The following is a 21,964-nucleotide window of genomic DNA, read 5'->3' as shown; positions in this document are numbered from 1 at the left end:
AAATATTAATAAGTGTTCGACGCAATCAGAATTTCAGCTGAAATAATTTAGTTTTAGTAATCATAATTTCAAGTGGAAACTATCTAAACCACCTGCATGCATAAGCTGAACTTAATATGGTTTAGCGTGGTTCATACATTTTTTTTTTTTTTAATTCATTTAATTATTTTTTAACAAAATCTAACAGATATGACATTAGTCTATAGGTTTGGTAATTCTGACCTGCCTCCTGGCCTCATAACACCTAAACACATGCATAAATCCAAAGTCCCTTCTCCTCTCTCTATTTTAATGGCAACAAAGCACAGACCCAGCTTAATGTTACTGACAGCCACTGTTGTGTTACATGGCATCAGAATACAGTGTGGCTTTACATAAGTGGAGGAAAACAAGTATTCAGTGGGTGGGTAAAGGTTAACTAAATAGTTTCGTAAGACAAACTAGCAGTTCTACATCCTTTTATACAGTACATTTAAAATAAACGTTGCAATGGGTGGACTTTACTTTCCAGTGCAGTCATTAGCTCATACAACTTCATTAAAAAGATGCATCACTTATAAGAGCCTGACTGAAATCTAACACACTCAAAAATACAGCACTATATCGCTCTAATATAATTTAGCGTCAATAAGCATAACTTTTCTATGCTATTCTATAATATACGAACAATATTTTATTACACTCAATACATTTTAGAGATTTATACACTCTGCTCAATAAAATAAAAACAAACTGTTTTTAAATAAACGATTAAAAATAACTTCAATATATACGAATATTTGCGTAATAATCGTACAAATCAGAAATAAATTTGCTATCAAACCGTTAATGCTGCTAAAATTTTATTACAAAAACTATAAAAGGTTTAAGATGCACAACACGCTGGGGAAAAAAAACCATTTTATTAATCGTGTAAATGTATTATTTTAATGCGCGTTTTTATTATCGCTGAATGCCTATAACTTTTCGACAATTTACAGAGCAAATAAAATATAAATCAAAAATCAAACAAACAGTTATTGCTTCAGAATCTTCTCTCGAATAATCATTTACATTGCGTGACTTAGTGATCGTCATTTAAGTCTGATAGACTTCAATAAATAACAAATAACAAAATATGTGTATCGCACGTTATATTTTAAAGCATGTATTCCATGTTAAACTTTTAATAGCACGTTATTAGAATATATTACGCTGGCGTTTAATTAATACTTTTTATTTAAATCTGAGGTGATGAGCATTTTCAGTAAATCATCTTAAACGTGGCATCAAAAACATTTAAAAGTCAGTGTAAACATTTGAAAATGAAAAAAGAAAGCATTACGGCAATAAGAAAAAACACGTTGCACTGAACAAAAATTAAAACTTTAAAAGACAAACTAAAATACTACTACTACGCTACAAGTATGTTTCACATATACCGATAAATCTCTTTGGCTGGAAAGTTTTAGATCACAAAAGTTGTGCCGTTTTCTGTTAGGATTTATGCCGAGAGTTCAGATTTCCTTTTCTACGGGCTACATTACAGTTCTTCTCTTTTGCCAGTGCCTAAACCTAAGATGGACGTTGATGGCTTTGCGATATGGATGGCTAAGACCGGCTGAGGGTCACAGCTGTGCAGCTGTTAGAGGAGAAAAGGGAAATGGATCCATGTTTTGGCAGACTGCCAGGAGACATCTTAAATACAGAGAAGGCCTCGATTTAAAAAGAAAAAAAAAAAAGCCACACCATTGTCAAAGGAAACTGCGTCATTACGTAGCAAAAGCCTGGTGAGTTAAACATCCCACCATTTACAGGAGACAATGGCAGGTGATGCTGCTGTGCAGAGCAATGCTTTGAAACAGGCTCAGATTTTAGTTTGTATGTGCACAGAAATAACCCACGAAAAGCCTGTTTTTTCCAGACATCATCATGATGCTAGACCTCGTGACTGCACTTGTGGGTGGAGACAATCATCCAATAGAAAAACAGGATGAAGATTCAGTGCGCCTCTTGCATCAGCATTTTCCGGTCTAAGCCTCAAGTAAAACTTATAAGATCCATATCTATGATTATATTATGAAGAGATCAAAAATGTGTGTTGGTAAAAAAAATAAAATAAAAAAATAGTGAATGACAGCAGTGGATTTGATTAGCCAATTCTCACCATCATATCATGCAGAACTGGCATTGCAGGCAGGAGCTCAAGCTCTGGAAATGCTGGTGTGCAGCGGACTGATATTTCCCTCAGGCAATCGCATTCACTCACTGCAGCACCTTAAAGCATTCCTTGAATTGCTTTTCTCAACTTTAAACGTGCCCAAATGTGCTTTAATGAACAGGTCAACACAGATCTTACCATTTGGGCGGGTACACTTCAGGGTCAAACATATGAAGGTATGACAGGCTTCAAGAAACCAAGGCTCTCCTGTGAAAATGAAAGAAAAAAAAAGCATTACAGGACAACTGTGTGTCTTAGTCAACACTCACGTTCTTTTGCACCACACAGAACACAGCAGAAAACTGAAATGACAAGGATTAAATTAAACACTTTGTTTTTTCTTTGTTTATCACAGCTTTCTTCAAACTATTTTAACTAAGTCTGCGGCTAAAAAGTCACCACACATAAATGCCATATTGGCTAGACGGTAAGTGTGGCTGAAACAGTTTAAAAACAAATGGTAATTGTGCGGCTTGCTCCACAAAACACTTAAGCTGCAATCGTTATTCACTTTATGGTAACTGACACAATTACAGATACATAATTTAGGAATGATTTTATTTGAAGTTAGCTTTAAGCGATGCATCGTTTTAACTCACAGTTTGATTGGAGGCAGTAGTGATTAAATAAATACTCATTTAATTAATATTGTGGTCAAGATTACAAATAATAAGTAGTACATTTTACTAAAACTGCATTACTGAAGAAAAGAACGAAAAAAAATCTGAAAATGAATCAGTAACGTATTATTCTGTGTAGCATACACCCCCCAAATGGCTCGCTATTCTGTGCTATCGTGCTACTGTACGGAAATCACATATTTTTTAAAAAAAAGAAAGGTATCAAAAAGAAATATAAGACTCAGAAATTCTGCTTTGCGCGCATTTCTTACCTTTCTAATTGCATTTCCAATCATTTTTTGTCAGACTCTGGTTCAGGTTAGGGACAGGCCTGCAAAAATACTGCATGTTTTATATGTGGCTACATGATCAACAAGCTCACAAAAACACCTGAAAAGGATGAGACTAAAGAAGCTGTCAGACATCAGAAGAGTATGCACTAAGTAGGTGTTAATGAAGAGATCTGTCCAGGCTGGTCACTGATATGGCAAACAGATAAAAACAGACTTAAGCAGTGGAAATAACTCGTAATGTCAGAGGAAAGCTTGAAGCACTTTTACAAGTCAAAGTTAATACTGCCTGCCTCCCTCACAGAAATAGGGGATTCTGTAAAACATTACTACAGCTGCTATAATTTTTTAAAAGCGTAATAACACTGTTATAAATCAATATCCACTTCAGGTGAAGCAATGCATCTCCCAAAGACATTGTACACTTTTTTTCCTTCTGTTATCATGCATCCCACTTTACAGCACTACCTGTGGTATGAACACACTGGCTGTTGATACAGGACTTATTCAAGTCTAAAGCAACAAAAGCTTTAAAATAAAAAATTACAAAATCATAAAACCTAAACTATAATCTTACAGATCACATTATTATTCCAAGTAATGCTTTCTCCTACGTTAGGTTACTTTTTAGTGCCACTATTTGTCTAAGACTCGCTGGATTTTTATGAACACAAAAATATAAACGTACACACTCTCAAATTTTATTTTCAACAACACTGGAACATGACTGCATTTTGTACTGCGTATTTCTGTTGAGACCACAGCCTTCTGAAGGTGCTGGGCCAAATGCTCAGAAATGCTGAGTAGTTGCACGACAAATTTTGGAATACCCTGCAAGCCTTTGGCAGTGATGAATCAGACAAAATGGCTACCAAGCGTCCCTATAAAAGACCGGCATGCAGCAGAAGAGAAAGAAGTGGGGAGGAAAGCTCTCAGATAGTCAAGAACTGCACAAAACCACTGCAACTTCCCATTTACTGGGTTGCACTGATCCGAGGATGGTCACTAGTAACAATCAGTAATCGACCAAAAAAAATAACTGAGCTGACGATTACAATAAATGTAGGTTTGAAAAAAATCAGTGAAAAGAGCTGATATTCACTACCCCTTCTATGTTGGTGTCATTTTAATAAGACGTGTGACCATTTTTGCCACGGTTTTCTTCCTTTACGTTGATTCATATATACGTCATGGGTTGCAACAATACTTTCGCAGCCATCTTGCCCTAAAAGAGCAGACACTGAAAGGAGGGAGGAATTCTCCCCAAGTCATATGACCGCACTGTCTGCAGACAACTGCAGTGAAGGAGGAAAAGTGTCTAGACGAGTCTGTGGCAGCAGCACATCAGGTACACAGCCACAGTGGCGCACAGATTACTTTGATCGTGTTGTTAAAGCCTTACCAATATTTCTCTGTTTTCTGTAAAGCCTCATGTTTTAGGATAGGAAACTGTTTGACAAAGACATCTTTCAGTGTTCAAACCAAATTCATCCAGGCTGGGCTACAAAAGATGTGTAAAAGCACATGTAGGGATTTCAATTTGGTGCAATGCTGTAGCCAGATTTATTACATTTATTAAAATATATGTGCATTTTGAATATAGTATAGTATTCTAGATGTATTTTTTTATCCACAGAAAGTGTTTTATTATACTTTGAAGCTACAAAAGGGGGAAGTTCAGGACAAATTCTGAAAACTTTTAGAATTCAAATATTAATATCATGTTTTGAGGAAATTTTTCAGTTAATTTACAAAGCTAACAACATCCTGCATAACATCAGCCCACACTATAAGTCAGTTCAAAAATCTCTATCTTAGCCTACAATGTGCACAGCAACCAACCTTTCTGTGCTCTTGTAGGCTGCCTCCTGGATGGTGCACTCCTCTTGAACTCCAGGGCTGAAGGGTGATTCCCTGCAGAGCACAAGCAAAGATAAGAAAAGAAAAAAATATATTTCATACAGTGTTTATTTTCCATTACCCTGTAGTCACATATACGAGTTTAGATTCCTTAAATGTGCAAAAGAAATGCATTGTAATCAAAAATGTAGTCATTTTTTTTGTCAGTGTAGCTGAAAGGGTTAAACTGAGAATAGAAGAGTCCACCGAAGGCAGCATTTGCCTTCAGGTGTCTGCTGACTAACAGGTAGCTAAAGCGCGCATGGGGTTAATCAACAACCTCACGTCAGCAAAGGTGCATCACCTGCGCGTCTTCCTGAAGTAGTGAATGAGGTGAAGCCCCCACAACAAAAGAAGCTACTGCTAGTCGAATTAATACAAGTAAATAAAAATATCACAATACGCGTTATTTTATTATTTTTTTACAGTCTGCTAGGTAAAACAAGCTGCCTTAGATTTTAAGGTTTGCAATTTAACTGTTTTCTTTTTCTTTTCTTTTTTTTTAGTCAAAAACACATAGCTAACATTCACAAATAAACAGGTTAAAAATGAATTAAAAAAATAAATAAAATAAAAAATAAAATAAAAACCAGCTGTGTAATGCTGCAGTACACTGGGCAACTCTCACTCTGACGCTTGCCTTACCTACCTGTGCATAAAGAGCTGTCTCCTGATAGACTGCAGAAGAAAAAACTTTCACAACGTTTATCTAGAAAAAAAATCTATATTTTTGCCAGAGCGTGGCGACTGGTGGGCGAAGGCGCTCGAGGAGGAGAGCAAAGATCCCATTTTCCAACAGGCGGCTTCCTTGTAAATGAACACAGATATCTAAAAGTCCATTTTCAATTTTATCTATTTCAGACAGACTCCAGACAGTCTCCAAACGGTTACGTGCCTGGTCCTGCATGCGCGTGCACGCCGAATGGCGCGGGAAGCGGCGATAACAGATCGAGAGCGACAGCGCGAGCGGCCAATGAGCAAGACGAGTCGAATCTAGTGTCCAATAATAATGGGCCATAAGCGTAAGCCCCGCCCCTCCTCCTCCTCAGCCGTCTGTTGACAGTGCACTGAATAAAACAACAGTCTGAGTTAAGCAGTTCATTGCGCTGAGATGTGGGTCACTGACTGCAGCCTATCCACGCTGGGAAAAAGGCACAGATGCATGGTGTTGTGTATTCAAGAAAAAGCATATAGAATAAACCGTTAACTTTTTAGGGTTAAGACAGTTATATTCATTCATACCCTTTTTTAAAAATGTAGCATGTTCCTCAAGATGGATAGATAGATGTTTAAATACATATAAAGGCCAGAGAGCTTTGATAGATACAGTCTGCATAATGCTAGAGTTATTGATTTTATGCACAATGATAAAAAAAAAAAAAAAAAAAGTGTTGAATACATTAACCTAATAGTTTCCATGTTGCCAAGGACTTTCCCCTCATTGAGAAAACTGAACCAATGTGAACTTCCAAATCAGCATCAGAAGGTCTCGGCCAATTTTTTTCTTTCTTTCAAAGTTTCATTCATTCACAAAAATATTCCTACAGACCATTACAGCCCACCCCACCCCATCCCATAGCCTTAGCATCACTTTCTCCAGACAGCTGCTGATCCTTATGAACTGACATCTAAAACTCATTGTCTGGCACAAAACAACTTCCAAGTTGGCATTTATATTCTGTCAAAGTCTACACAAGGCATACAGGCGAGTTTGTTGTAAAGAACCTCTGTCCTTTGGGTGGAGAATAACAAGTCTTGTCTCCTTCGGCTTTGCACCCTGTAATTTGCATTGTTATGGAAAACCGCTGGATTTGGACAGAGCACAGAATCATTGAGGTCAGCATAATAGAGTGTGACAGGTCCCCTTTTCAAATCTATTTGGAAGTAAAATCAAAATTCCTGGGAAAGTAGATCCATGGAGCATAGAATCTATCTTATACAGCTTTGAAAACAGATGTTGTGAGTGAACATGTAATGAGGTGTGGAATATATGTATTGATATGGATTGCACCTGCAGAGGTTGGGAGGCTGAAACATCAGACCTTTATAATGTAAGAAAGCATGTTATGGGCTATAAAAGCACCGGTAATGGGTCTTGCCAGATACAATTTTGGTTCCAACTTGTAAACTATTATAAATTATTATAAATATGGGCTTGATAAATTTCAGCACAGTATTGGGTGTGTCTGCAAATTCGCAATGCTTTGGATACACAGCTTTTCATATTACTTTAAAAGAAAAAAAAAGGCAAAGTCCGCATTTTGTCTGTCAGTAGCTGCAGTCTATTAGAATTCACCGACTATATTTCACTAGCAAAGTCCCTTTACACTTTCTCAAATTAAAAATCTCACGGCTGATCCCCTCCATCGCCCTGGCTTTCAGATATTGACCTTGTGGTGCTACAAAATAGCTTCTTCCTCACTGCGGGACCCCATAATGAGCCAATACAATGAGGCTTCAGTTCACTGCTCACCTCTCTTTGGTGTCTCTCGGGGTCTTTGTTGACGTTTGTCAGCCCAAGAGGAATTTGGGGGTTAGAATTCTGCTGTAGTCTAACGGCCAGACTCAGACGAAACTTTGACTCCCAGACTTAAGCACAAAAGAGGGAAAAAAATAGCGTTGAGATAAGCAGGCTGTGACCTTACAGGGAAGAAAAATCAAAGGCCAGATTTTGAATTTCAGCCAAAGTGACCATTTGAAAAGGACAAGCATTTACATGACAGCTGTACTCTGTTACATTAAAACTGAAAACCAAGCACTTGTTTTTTTTTGTTTTTTGTTTTTTAACTTTGACAGCTTTGCAGGAAACAACAGATCTGATGAGTCATGATACCTGCCTGCAGGGGAAAGCAAAGCTACGACTCATGTGAGTGAGAGAAGTTCTGCACATTCAGATGCCACCTCCAGATATCAAAACATAAAATTTGACTGCAAAGCAGATCAGAGACCCCCACTGGAGAAATTCCAGAAACAATGACCATCTATGGACCCTGACTGATTTTTGTACAGTTGAATTTAATTGCAGCAGGGTTGTTATTAAAAAAGTGGCAGACGGTGGGGTATAAGTACAAAGGGGAAACCGCGGTATTGGACCCCTCTACTATTTAGAGTCTATAAACAAATGTAACATTTAACAGCCAGGGAGACACTGCATGCACTAGGACCATGTGGAAGAAGAGCATTCAAACTACCCCTCCCCATCCTTTCTCATTCATGTCAACAGCCAAACAGCAGAAATGTCCAAACCCCAAACCCTAAATGTTAAAAAGGGGGGGGATATAAGCGATGTCTTCAATATATTTACTTAGCTAATGTTAAAAATATTCACAGTCAGGACATGCTGGAAGATGAATATCAATATATATATTTTTTTTTTTTATTAATTTAGCTAATTGTTAGCTAAATAGAAATTGTGAAGTTGCTGTTAGAGAGAAGAGAGCAGGATGATAGACTTTGTATTTGAGTAGTGTTATCAATGTGTTGCTAAGATAAAGTTCTTTTTCACCACCTACACGTGAAAATACATCTAGAAGCAGGTCGAATGGAAATGATTGTTGAATGTGGTTAATGGGCTTCTCTCGTTTGTTCCATGTTTATAGTAATACAGTTAATGTCACTTTAGCTAGTTGGGTTTATAGCACTAAATGAGCACTAAATGTGTCCATACTCTGACTTCTGACTGCAGCTGCTGTCCACAGTGCTGTTCAAAAGCTAGAATGATGCTGCTGATAGTATTGATTATTGAGAAATATAGAGAGAATGTGAGATGGTGTTTTTGCTCTGGTGGCAGTAAGGGCCCACAAAATATCTGCTCCAGGCCCATCACAGAGTTGTTACGCCTGTGTTTAAACTAAAATACAACTGAAAACAAAGCCTAACAAAGGCCAAAGTTGACTCTTGGTTTCACATGGGACACAAACTCCAGGTGTCTCCTAGGAGAAAGTCTTGTGCTCTGCCCATTCATCCACCCTTACCTCTTCCCTATTCCAACACGTTTCACTTTTTATACTAGCTTACCATAGACTTCATAAAGTCTTCTGCCTTGAGGCTTTCTAGCAGACACCCTAAGGGCAAACTTCACCCACTAGCATAAAGCTGACCAATGGAAAGAAGTTTCTCTTTGTTCCCTGTTCTAGTGTTAATGTATTTATGTGGCGTTGAAACATATGGAATCCAATTAACAACCAGAATATTTTGTATTATTCATGAGTTTCAAGTGTCCTAAGCCAGTTCGTGATCTCTTCTCTGTATTGAAAAAAAATCTCATGTCAAGCAATAAATACAACCTTTTGAATGCCTGAGGTTGTTTCCTTTCTAAACATAGCAAGTATTTCTTCTGTTCTTCATGATTTTATGTGTGCAAAATATCATATTCAATTGAGCAGGGAACTGAATTAGTTTCCTTTTCCAAGTTTCAGATTAAATCAGAAAAAAAGACTCCTGGTTTTTGTTGTTACTCATTGTTTTTTCTTAGTGCAGAACCTGTCTACTCTTCCTTTAGGGAGCAAAGTTATCAGAGAGTTGATTGAGACTTGACAAAAGGAAAAGGAAGTACCTAGCACCATTGTCCCTTTTAGGGAACAGTCTCCACTAAAGCTTTGATATTGTGCAAGAGTACAGGTGTGCTTTTTATAGCAAAAAGGAAGATAAAAGTTTTGGTTTTAAAATGTATTTTTTAGAATTAGAAAAATAAAACTGCAAAACTAGAATTTAAAAAAGGCTTTATTTATAACAGGATTACCACTTGTGTAAGTGTTATAAAAAACCTCATCAGCCTTGTCGAAATAATGTATGACAAAAACCGTTATGTTTCTATAACATTATCCTTCCATTAGTGCAAGTAGTTCCCCAACACAGGTGGAAATCCTAATTTTTCATACCTTGAAAAACATTACAGGGAGAGGTTTGAGGGCAGGATTAATCCAGCTAAAGCATGTTCATTCTTAAATGATTATTAAAAATTGAATGAGTACCATGAATGTTTAAAGCTGTGGGGGAAAGAAGCAGAAAACATTTAAAGAACAGAGAGCGCATAGGAACTAAAAATGTGCATCTCTTTTTTCTCTGTGGATGATACTTAACTACAAAAAGGAGGATAGATTAAAGGTATTGCAGTGCAATGTACCTTTCATTTTATACTTTTCAATAAAGTTTTGTACAGTACTGAATTTTGTAAATGAGCTGGTACTTATGTAGTGCAGAACTCTATTTGAGCATTCAAAGTGCTTTCTTACTGCAGGCCTTATTCATCCATTCAAACACACACATTCATACACGTTTTTTTCTATGCCTAAGGACTTTTAAGAATTCACACAGTCACACTTGGGGGAAACTGCAGGTTCAGTATCCCCAGTAAATCATGCATAGTAAAAGTGCCGGGAATCAAACCACCAACCTGATGGTAGACAATCCACTCTACCTCCAGAGCCACAGCTGCCCTAACCTGAAAAAAAGGCTGAAAATGTCACTTTGAATTTATAGGTAATACACTTACTTACCAATATGCCACATAATATTCAGATTTATTATTGTTAATGATGTATGCTTTTTGTAGAACTAATACGAAGTCAACTTCATACCTTATCCAGATGTAAAGTAAATATCCCTCCCTCATCTTGCATGTAGCCTAGTAGTAGAGGGCAAACATATGTCTGAATTTTTAATTCCCAGCCAGATTTCCTGCAGCAAACCGATCCAGGGAGCTGGAGTTTCCCCACCCACAATGCATCATCGCTGCAAACCCATCTCTAGCATGCTTGTATCCTGGTCGTGATCTGAAGTCATTGCCGCATAGAAGCTCTTGCCAGTCTCACATTTTAAACCGTGATAATGGTGAAGTACTGAAGATTAAATGCACTCTGCACTACAGTAATCACACTTTAAGCGGGACGGGCCTTGCACCATGTCATCCAACGACCAGGGTGAGTAATGTCAGTTGATTTTGTCGATAGTGCTAAGTTAGCCTCAGAGCTAAGTCAAGCTAACTTAGCTCGTTCGTACTGTCAACAGACGGCTTCAATGAGGGAAGGCCGCACGCTAGCCCTTAGCTAAACCAGCTTTGTAAAACGAAAACGAATATAAGCAGACGAAAATACCGGACACAAAGTTAACTTAACAAGTTTAAATTTGTAAGACGCTCCAGCTGTGCATAATTCCCAAAGCTACTGTTAATACATTGAGGACCAAGTCAAGCGCTGATTAGCGTTTAATTTTTTTTGGCCTGTTTGCTAACATTATTAGCAAATAAGCTCGCTGCTAGTCTGGTATCTGGTGGGATTGAAAAAAAAAACCCCACTTGATTTCTGGACAGCTAAGCATGATATAAAATAAGCCATGGGTCCTATTTGCTTTCTCTTGAATTTTAAAGCAGATATAATGGTTCTGTAATCAGGTATTTTCCCCTTTTTATCGCAGTAGCGCTTTTATCGATAGCTAATTTTGATAGCTCAAGGTAGTCGCTAACCACCCCCCCAACAACAAGCTCTTTTATGGATGATTAACACTGATTATGTACCTAACTACCTACAGTGCAGGCTATTATTGTATGGCTTTTTCGCCAGTATCGTAGCTATACTCACAACTGCATATGTCTATAAGGGCACTATGACGCAGTTAACGCGGTCCGTATATCCCCACAGTGATTCCTACATTGTGTTTGGATAGCATTGCTTTGTAGAGGCCATCTTACGAACGCAACTACAGTAAGAGTGAATACATTTGATTAGAAGCGGTAAAATACAGGCACCAGACTCTGAACACTTGAACAAAATTGGGATCATTTGGATGTTGGAATTGGTTGGGACCCAAGGCCGGACTGACCCATGGCTTTTACCTCAAATAAAACCCATACAGAGATTGCATCTCTAAGAGATTGCTGGAGGGGGCAGTTAAAAATGTCACTTTATTGAGTATAAATAAGAGGATGATAATGCATCAAACAGCTGCAATCCTATTTTCTACACACCAGTTTTGTCACTACATTGGCAGACTACATTTAGGAGGCCATACCGACTTGGATGAAGGACCTCACACTGGATGACTGAATTGCGACTTGGCGGCAGCCTAAAATGAAAATATTGCAACCAGTTGTAACAGATGGCTGCCTCTTCCTGAGCCTACTTGTGCAGAGGTTTCTTCCTGCTTTCTTTTTCCCCCACTGTTGCCAAGTGCTTGCTTAAAGGGTGGTTGTTTGTTTGTTGGGGTTTCTCTCTGTTATTGTAGGGCCTTTACCTTACAATATAATTTGCTTTTATTCCACTGTTGTTGTCACTTGGCCCTGTATAAATACAATTTAAATGAAATATTGCAGCGTTTAAATAAGACTACATCTTGCCAGCTGTCTGATATGCACCACTGAACAAGTCATGATGAAACACACTGTATTGGGACTTTGTTAAACAGCAGTAAAGAGCCACTACAGGCATTAGACATGAGATTTCTTACCAAAAACAGATTTTATATTTTGTTTTGTTTTTTACTTGTTTGTTTGTTTTCTTATGGGTTATTTTATTTGTCTTTATAGGCCAGCTCTGGCTGTTTTTGCCTGTACGTGATTTAGCAAGTAATCACACTTAGATATTTTATTTTGATTACCGTTTCTGACAGCATGAGCGTACTGGAATGCTATGGCCTTTCTCTTTGTCAAGTTCATATGTTAAATTAACCAGTTATTCTCCTGCACTGCATGAATGCAGAAACTTTTTTAACCTAACTTCAATGCCAAATTTAAGAGTTTGTGATTCGTGCCTTTAGCAGTCCATTAAACAACCGACTCATACATAATTATTGTTGATACTGATGGCGGTCAACTGTGCAACAGTTTTTCTGTTGAAATCCCATGCTCAGTGCATGGCTGCTTTTCTAGGATGTTATTTAAAAATGGCAGCTTTATCAGGCTCTACTGTCAGAGTAGATTTTCGAGCTGAAAGCACAGATGCAGAATAATTAGATGAGCGGAGACTGAATTATTAGGCAAACCAGATTCAAGAGCCCACTTTAAAGCTGCTAATTTGCCCTTTGAGTAGAAGAACTTTTGCCAGAACAGAAAATGTGCAAATGTAAAAATTAAAATTGATAATAGGTTAATTAAATTTTGCTACATTATTTTCAGGGTCTTGAATATAGTTCTTGTTGCATCACTGACACACAGTTATTAACCTCAGAGCACACTGCCGGTGGAAACCTGCATGTCATCTCTTGTGTGTGTTTATGTGTGACACATGCTTCCTGCAACAGTTGTTAGGTGCTTAATAGCACAAGTGGCTCTCTCACTGATGTTGCCATAGACTGTAAACAAGGTAGTAGGCTCTGAATGATGAAAATGTCTACCAGTGGGAGTTCATTGTTTAACTTGTTTTTAATGGTTGGCTGTGCTGCTGTTGGCCGACATGCTTTCATTCGCTTTATCTTTATTAATTATTGGAATTATTTTTGGAGGGAAAGACGCGATGTGTTGCTTCATTCTGTTTGAATACTCTGAAAGTGCAAAGCGTTCTCGCTACAGATACACTCGGCTTCCCACCGTCAGCAGTGACTCCCGTCATGCTGTGTAGTTTTTAACACTTTACTGATAAAACAGAAAATTATTCTGAATTACATCGTGTAATTTACCAGATAAAAGTTTGACGCTCGACTGTCTGTCAGGGAGCACCAGCCTTAGTTTTGGGGAGGGTCATGAAGGATGGTCGGCTCGAGATGGGTAGAGACAAGAAAGGTTCATGGATGCAGAAGGACACCCATGAGCTAAACTTGATATTTAAATCACAATTAAATTACCTGAGCCTCTTCCAGTTTTGTCAAAGACAGTAGAGCAGAGCACATTGTTATATCCACCCGTCTTAGAATCAAAGTAGAGATTTTCTTGGTTGAGTCTGATTTTTATTTATTTATTTTGTGTGACCTTTCATTATCAGCTTTCGCCAATCCTGATTTTTTTTTTTCTAAGGGGTATAATTGATAGGATGTACAAAGAAAAATCAACTTCTGCTAACAGGAAACTGACACTTTTCTCTTTTAAACCATAATTTTTCTATTCTCATACCTTCTGCAATTCGTCCCTTTTTTTACTCATATGATGTCTGGCTTTCAGGGAATCAGGGGTTGCATTTTGCCTCATTTGCTGTGTTCTAAGTGTAGGGATACTATCTTGAATAGAATGAGCCTGACAGATTCTATTCAAGGCTTTTTGGAAAACCTGCTAAAATTGAGTTCTTCAGATTTAGGTGAACCCACATAATTTAATCTGTGTTCTTTTATCTCTCTGATTTAAATCTGAAAGTTCTGATCAGAGTGGTTAATATCTCAGCTGCTTTGACATTCATTGATCATGTTGCTGCAGTGAGTTTTACCCCAGTTGCATCAAGGTCTATAATGTTTGAACGGCACTTTTATTGATTTAATGGAGGCCAAATCTGCTTCAGCGCTAGGCATTTTTAAACAAAAGTAAAATAGGGTTATTGATCACTGCCTTTAAACTTATCAGATAACTGTGCCTTTTTATTGACACGTGAGGCCCATCGCTTATTGAGTACACATCATTGTACACTGCAGTCCTTTGTATTATGTGTATTTTTTAACCTATTCCTATATAAATAAAGTTGGTTTGCCTGAATTGGCTATTGTGACAAATTAAGATCATCCATGATAGACGATCTGTGTTCTTTCTGAGAAAGATTTCAAAGAGTTTGATCAGTCTGCGTAATAGGCTCTTGATACACATGTCATTGCAACAATAACGGCAGTTTGTTGGGGGTAAGGAGCATGTGCAGCAGGGTGTTTGCAGTTTGGGTGCATTTCAGATTGTGAAAAGCAGACGGTCCATTGCAGGGCTGCACAATTATGGCCAAAATAATACGAATATGGAGATCAGAATCATTTGATTATTGATTGCTTTTATTGAGGAAAAGTACACTGTGCTACATTTCAGGTAACTAAAGAAGCTTTTCAGACAAGGTGTTTATTCACTTGACTCAAGTGCATCTCCTAGAAGGAAAATATAGTCTTTCATTCCATTAATCAAACCTGGGTGATGGATATGACTAAAACTTGTAGGAAAGTACTTGAAAAGAGATTCTTCTTTATTTACCCTTTGATTGTTCGCATATAGCGCAGGTTTTGCCACTTTGGAAAAATGATTGCACCGAGGGGTAGCCTATCTTTAGTCCAGTAAATGTATCATTTTCCTGAAGCTTTCATTATGCACAGTGTTTATTGGGTGGTTATTTTTGGCTAAATGTGATTGCATTGTTTTTTTCAGTGTATTTTTGTGAGCTGGATGGAACCTGATGCACTGCACAGGCTCACTTTCATGGATGTCTGAGTTAACGTTGAACGAGTCACGGTAGCACCCATTGCTTTTTTCCCTCTGCCTTCATTACAGTGCAGTTTGTGGTGTGGTTTCAGGCAGCTGAATGAGTTAATTGTGTTGCTGGTTGGTTAACAAAATTTGCCTTAAATCCAAAGTATTTCCAAAGAACAAATCATGTTCTCTTCACCACCTGCTGTATTAGACATTTGAAGTTTGTTGTATTTCTGTCTTTTAACGTTATGTTACTTGTCCAGACTAGTCCAGGAAAATTGAAGCTTTGTTGCATAGGGAACAGCTGTGATTGGCACATGCAGGCACATGGTCAGGTGCTGATTTAGGAAGCACTTGATTTGCCTCTGCTTTGTGTTCCATTGGGGGAGCACGCGTTTTCAGTGTCGCTTGATCAATTTCAATTAATTGTGGGAAGCCAAAATGGTGATCGAGATTAAAATTCAATTAATTGTGCAGCCCGATTCCATAATGTTAGTCTAATGCTTTACATATTAAAGGAATTTCCCAGCTTTAAGATACATAAAATATATCTTCTTAAAAGCGCTAGTTTCCAACCCAACATTTAAATATTTTAATATATTTTGATTTACTACAAATCAACTTTAATATGATGGTGGAGAAACATGCCCATCTGCGTTAGTCCTGACAAGACATAAATTCATGTGTGGTTTGACGTTCAGCTCAAGTGTTGTACCTTGGCCGGTAGAAAAGAGACACTAGTCATCAGTGTTTTTGACCAATATTTGCAAAGTAAACGTAAAAGTTTAATTGTACAGGCAAGGAGCCTCCTCCATTTTTAATGGATACACGTTCACAAACAAGCATCATAGTGAGAATAATAGGCCTATGGCATATGAAGAAAATGTGGGCTATGCAGGGCTCGCAAAATCGCTAGCCCGACGTCCCGGAGCTAGCGATATCTCCGGTCGGGCGACCAAAATCTATCTCAGCCCCGCCCGTCGGGCTATATGATGGCCCGACGGGCGGGGCTGAGATAGATTTTGGTCGCCCGACCGGAGATATCGCTAGCTCCGGGACGTCGGGCTAGCGATTTTGCGAGCCCTGCTATGTCTCACCTTAAAACTAATTTTCATATATTTTGTAGTTATTGTAAGCCGTTGCCAGATTTCTCAAATCATGTTGAAAAAGCAGATATATTTATTTTTGGGGGTTATCTTTTCATGGAGTGATTTTATCCTGCTTTATGTGTAACAAAGTGATTGTTCATTGTTAAATCTTAGTGACGCCGCATGTGATTTGGTCTTAACAGATCTGCACAAATGATAAAAAAGTGGCTCGGGCCACTATCCTGCTTGCCGCCTACCACCCACCTCTAAATCCATGTGGGAGCCTTCTGTTAGTATTATAAGTTGCTCTTGTTAGAGCTAATTTTTAAGCACAACTGTCCTTCTTTTTGCAGATTTTGACTTTGATGAATATGACAAACCCGGGGCTGAGCGGTCACGCAGAAGGAGAGGTGAAGATGATGATCTTGAGAGGTAAATTACTGCATCCATGTCTTTATTGTATTAAATGGCACAACCTGCTGTTATCATTGAAATGTGTGTAATGGATTTTGGCCTGTGTTTCAGAACTGTTATATCCCTTGTATTGGTCAAGATGCTACTCAAATTACTTATCTTTTATTGCAATAATATTGTTATTGTTAAAAGTTGAGAATTCTATATATATCTTTTAAGAAGAGTTTACCTAAACAGGTTTAACTTGCTAGTTGAATAGAGAGTTGACAGTATTATATAAGGCAGTATTAAGTAACATGCTAATGTCTGACTCTACTCACCTGTCATTGTTTGTCTTTTTGCCACAAAAGTGATTTGGAAGAGGATTTGTTGGAAGAGGACTGGCTGTCCAGTAAAAAGGTAAGAATAAGCTAAAAGCTTTTAAAAGTCGCATTAGATGATGGTGCTTGTGGAGCATTTAGAAAGTGATGCGAGCAGTGGATTTGTAGCAGGTGGCTCCTCCACAGGGGGAATTGTTGATGTGAACCAGGAGGAAGTACAGTGGACAAAAAAGCACTCTGTTGACCTGTCCAGATTGCCTTCACCACATGGGAATAGAGCATCCTTTGGGGTTGGAGGTGGTCCCCTGCCCCCACACCTTAAACAGACAGACCAACACATGCACACGTTTAAAGGACAGTATTTTAAACACCATTTGTTTTGTTTCAGAATCCATCAGAAATGTCAGATGAAGAGCTGAATGATGATCTTCTCAGAAGTGATGATGAAGATGTAGATCAGAGGTAATCCACTAATATCTGTGTCCTCATCTTTACTTAGACTTCCATGATCCCTCATTTCTGTTTTATGGGATGTTAAAAATGTTTTCACTTCCTCTCAGTGGTCAGGATATCAGCCTCAATGCCACATATACCCTGGGCACATCCTATGACCAGCAGGACAACTCACAGGAAGCAGACTATACCGATGACGTTGTGAACCTTGGTGCAGAGGGCTGCGAAGAAGGGGATGTGGAGGAGGCGGAAGAGTACCAGCAAGAGGATGAGGCATATACAGAGGAATATGGCCAAGAAGATGGCGCAGAGATTTCGGAAGACCAAATGGGTTACGCTGGAGAGCCAGCAGAGGCTGACGATGACTATCAGGACGGTGTGCTAAACATCCAAATCAATGAGCCTATTGATGGTGAATTTCAAGTGAGTTCTCACATTTCAGTTGTTCAAATCTATGCCTAAACACACACACACACTTCTGCCCCCTCTCCCCCTTTTCTGCCCAGCTCTATTGTGTCCAAGAGATAATGTCAATTTTCTTGTCTCAGTACAGGGTCAGTCAGGATTGAAAATCTATTCAGGAGAAGGAGATGTTGGTCGGTGTTTTTTGGCAGGGGAGGATTAGATTCATTATCACTTCCTGCCAGTTAATTTCTCCATCTTGCTGACAAAGTTTTGTTGACAGCTTGTTTGGTGTGAGGTAATGCTCTGCTGTCGCCTCCAAATCCCTGTGCCATTGTGACCTTGGGCCTTGTATCTTTGGGGGAGTAAGAAGCTGCTTTGTGTCAGGGAGATGTGCTGCCAATCGGCAGAGGTTAATGTGGGGGGCTTTTATCTCTGCCTTTAGACTGGATCTGATAAAGTCTCATGCAGGTGAAAAGATTATTGACCTTCCCGAGGACACTCCATACAGTTTTCTAATGATTGATGTGAGTTTCCCTTTTATTCGTTTTCCTTTCCTCTTAGCCTGGGCTAAGAGGATCAAAGATAAGACCAGATCCATGTGCAAATGTCTGTTATGGTCCATTTACCATGGTGTGATTGTGTTTGTCACCTGACAGAGATATATTAGCCTACCGTCTTTCTCCAAACAACGATAAGATGTTGACCTTCTTAGCACAAGTGGCTGCCTATTTTGGATTGGATATTTTGGAGATGTCTGCAGGTGTGGAGGTGTATTTCAGCTATCTGCAATGCCTGTTTACAAGGTCACTAGACTTCATGGCCTTGACATTTTGCTCACTGTGGTATTCATTGAGCATTTTGTGGAACAGTTTAAAGGATTAAGCTGTTCTTGTGCCTCCCTTGGGGCTTACTGTCCATCCGCCTTTCTGCCTTTATACGTAGCGCTGCTGCTGGCAGGTTAATGGAGCACAACACCTAACATCACCTAACATCACTGCAAGACATACAATCTGACCTTATTCAGCAGTTGGTATTTGTTAGAGGGTATTGTGCAGTTCGGATGCTGGAATCGCTGGCAGCTCATATTCCAGCTATATGGCACCTTTTGTGTGTTGATTTTTTTTTTATTTTTTTTTTTTTGACTGAGTTGTGTATTTGGATCACAGCTCAGTGTTTGCATCATGGGTTGAAGTGAAACCAGCGTGGACAGTAACGGAGTGATTTGTGAGGAGTCAGTCAATGATATTTTCACCATCATTGAAGCGGGGAGGAGTGTTTTTATCTGCGCCTGCATTTCTGTATATCATGTCAAACATTTACATCTCATTGAATTTCAAATGCTGTCAGGAATAGTAATGAAGCCTTGCTCCTACTGTTATGATAATTTGGGTTTGGAAGGGGTGGGGTTGTCTGGTGCCTCCCCAAAAACCTCACCATAGCATTTTATTGTGCTTGCTCTTTATGATTTTTATTTTATTTATTTTTTGTCCTTTTTGAATGAGAAAAGTTGAAATTTTATCGATTTGCACTGCAAAGTATGTCATCATGTCACCTCTTGCGTTCATTTCAGCTCTTAGTGATGGGGAAAAAAGATAATCTATAACAGCATTTTTATTAAACAGGACGTTTTTATTTTCAACAGAAACAGGAAAAATAAAAAATGATTTGCCCATTGCCGGTCCTAATCAGAAATCTGTTGTCGATTTATTGATGCATATTAACTGTTTCATCTTTAAAGGATGAAGAATACGAAACCCCCTATGGTGATGAGCCTCTTGATGAAGATGGAGCTCAGCAGGAGGGCGCAGAGGAGGTGGAGGGAGATCAGCAGAACGAAGAAGACACTGCTGAAGGGACTCGAGTCTATGACATGGAGGAGGTATTCTGAAGCCAGCTTCTTTAGATTCATTGTTTTTATTTCAGTGTTGAAACGGGATGAACAAGTTGTGCAACAACTTAACATGGTGCAATCGAGCTCGAGGGCTGGCTTTGTTAGCTAGGAATGCATAGAGTTTGATTGGTAGCAATGGGAGTATATGCTTTAACCTTTTGGCTACTAGCCCCCAACTGTTGGTGTATATTCAATAAACACCAGCATGAATTTTAGGATGTCCTTCCATGCAATAAAGCCAGTGATGAAATTAAACACAGCAAGCCACAGAGTAAAAATGGTGAAGCAAATGTTAGGATAGGAGACGTCTTCTGCTTCTAACATCGGAGCATGTCCTTCAGGGTGAAAATGAGGCTGTGCGAGAAGAAGAAGAAGAAACAAAGGAGGAATCGGACGAAGAAGACGAGGAAGATGAAGAGTCTGGCCGCATAAGGTTCAAATCTGAAAGAAAGGAGGGCGTTGTTGTGCGGCTGGCAGATGCAGGCTCCAAAAGGCGGAACATCCCTGAAACACTAGGTACAAATTATTCCTACTGGGAATAATTTATTCTGTATCCACTGACAGCCTGAATGCTTAAAGATGCTGAAACATTGACTCTCTCTAAACTCTTATAGGCTTTATTTACATTACTTAAACTTCCATTGATTTAAGTTTAATGTGTGAGTGCCTCCTTTTCCTGTTCCATGTATAAACAGAACTGTCAGAGAAGGCCAAGCGAGATTTGATGGAATTCGAGGAGCAAGAACGGCAGAAGAAACAAAATCGTCACGGAGGCAGAGGCCGAGTTGGGGGACGAGGAGGCAGAGGAAGAGGAGGCTTCCCAGGGTTTGAAATGGGAGACTATAGAGGAGGAAACAGAGGAAGAATGAACGACCAGAGATTCCCCCCGATGGGAAACATGGGCATGCAGGTAAAGCACTGTCAAGTCATCCACCTGAATGATTTTAAAGGGTTCTTCTATTTGGCTGCACAGAGTATTGCATCACTCAGTACTGTGTCACTTCACTGTAAGGGAGCATAAGGGCTTCACTGAATAAGATGATTTGAAATGGCTCAACTTTTTACCTCCTTGTATTCGTCACAGTTACAAGGCAGCGTGTCTAAGTACTTGACATGTATTTATTTTGCTGCTGCTCTCCTTCCTATCTAAAAGCACCCCAGCAATGGTTGATTACACATGGAAAGAAAGTCAAAGCGCTCTCTGCTCTCCTGTAGTCAGTGATATATGGATTATAGAAAATGATTTAGCAGTTGTTCATTTAGACAGCATTATAAAAAATTGTTTGCTCTTTACACAGGACTGAGCTCCAACCATTTAATCTTTTGATATACATTTATTATTGGTGAAAAAGTCACACTGAGCATGTAGCCATAATATGCCGGTGTGCATGTGTATGTGCAAGTAACTAATACTTTTTCAGCACATCCTGGGCCTTTTTATACACTGGTATATGATATAAATAGTTAAAATGTAAATTAATTTATCAAATGAAAATGGAAAATGTTATTCTTTTTTAAAAAAATAAAACAAACTGTGTAGGTGTGTTGGGTTTCTTTACATTTTTAGATCAATGCTTCAGGTAACAAACAAAAGTATGAGTTGGGTGTTTTCCCCCGTTGTTCACAGCTTGAGACTGTGATTAAAGTGATTCTTTTTCAAGGCTAGATGACATCCAACTCCAGCACTGCATTATTTTAGGTTGTATTAATTAGTGTTAATAGGCTTTAAAATTCAAAACCAAACGTAAACACTGGAAATGAAAATTTAATGGCACAGGGATGACATGCCAACACCACAAACATCCTGCTGGCTGCCGTTAATGAGTGTGCGCTTTTTACAAGGCACTCTAGTTGTCAGGTTTAACTATTTGACTAATTTGGTCACTGGCATGTTTGTTTGTTTGCTCGGTAAACAGATTGACCAATTATCAAGGACCCATTTGAAACATCACCTAACTATATAATTATTTTTTGATGCATCGATGGCAGGGATATTCCAGTGGTAGCAGGTGGCATGACTTTAAGTGTTGACTTTGTTTGTTTTTCTTAATTTTTGTAGCATATTTCAAAGATTTTATATTTTTATT

The 21,964-nt window shown here is 38.7% G+C and overlaps 1 protein-coding gene and 1 long non-coding RNA gene across 12 annotated transcripts in view; one reads left to right on the top strand and one right to left on the bottom strand.

Moving 5' to 3' along the window:
• The window catches only part of LOC102081372 (uncharacterized), a 42,757-nt gene extending 32,033 nt beyond the window's left edge, over positions 1–10,724 (bottom strand). For 3 of the 9 annotated variants that reach the window (XR_003221649.1, XR_003221648.1, XR_003221651.1), the window contains exons 1-4: positions 5,659–6,254; positions 4,953–5,024; positions 3,093–3,151; positions 2,339–2,407 (exon numbers count right to left, since the gene is read on the bottom strand). This is a non-coding gene — a long non-coding RNA (uncharacterized LOC102081372). Of the gene's footprint in view, positions 1–2,146; positions 2,257–2,338; positions 2,408–3,092; positions 3,152–4,952; positions 5,025–5,658; positions 6,255–10,404; positions 10,453–10,588 lie in introns of those variants that run through there. The other 6 variants (XR_002063314.2, XR_001225271.3, XR_003221652.1 and 3 more) reach the window with 5 other exon arrangements.
• Positions 10,725–10,756: 32 nt separating this feature from the next.
• rbm33a (RNA binding motif protein 33a) overlaps positions 10,757–21,964 on the top strand; it is a 28,706-nt gene continuing 17,498 nt past the window's right edge. For all 3 annotated transcript variants that reach the window (XM_005448923.4, XM_005448924.4, XM_005448922.4), the window contains exons 1-8: positions 10,757–10,930; positions 16,748–16,826; positions 17,159–17,207; positions 17,517–17,590; positions 17,689–18,004; positions 19,725–19,865; positions 20,219–20,393; positions 20,573–20,787. In XM_005448923.4, the coding sequence (XP_005448980.1) occupies positions 10,912–10,930; positions 16,748–16,826; positions 17,159–17,207; positions 17,517–17,590; positions 17,689–18,004; positions 19,725–19,865; positions 20,219–20,393; positions 20,573–20,787 (1,068 nt within the window). In that variant the 5' untranslated portion in view covers positions 10,757–10,911. The remainder of the gene's footprint in view (positions 10,931–16,747; positions 16,827–17,158; positions 17,208–17,516; positions 17,591–17,688; positions 18,005–19,724; positions 19,866–20,218; positions 20,394–20,572; positions 20,788–21,964) is intronic.

This window comes from Oreochromis niloticus, linkage group LG9 (genome assembly GCF_001858045.2).
Source record: "Oreochromis niloticus isolate F11D_XX linkage group LG9, O_niloticus_UMD_NMBU, whole genome shotgun sequence".
NCBI lineage: Eukaryota > Metazoa > Chordata > Actinopteri > Cichliformes > Cichlidae > Oreochromis > Oreochromis niloticus.
The sequence above is the reverse complement of the archived record's forward strand: the minus strand, read 5'-3'. Positions and strand labels throughout refer to the sequence as shown.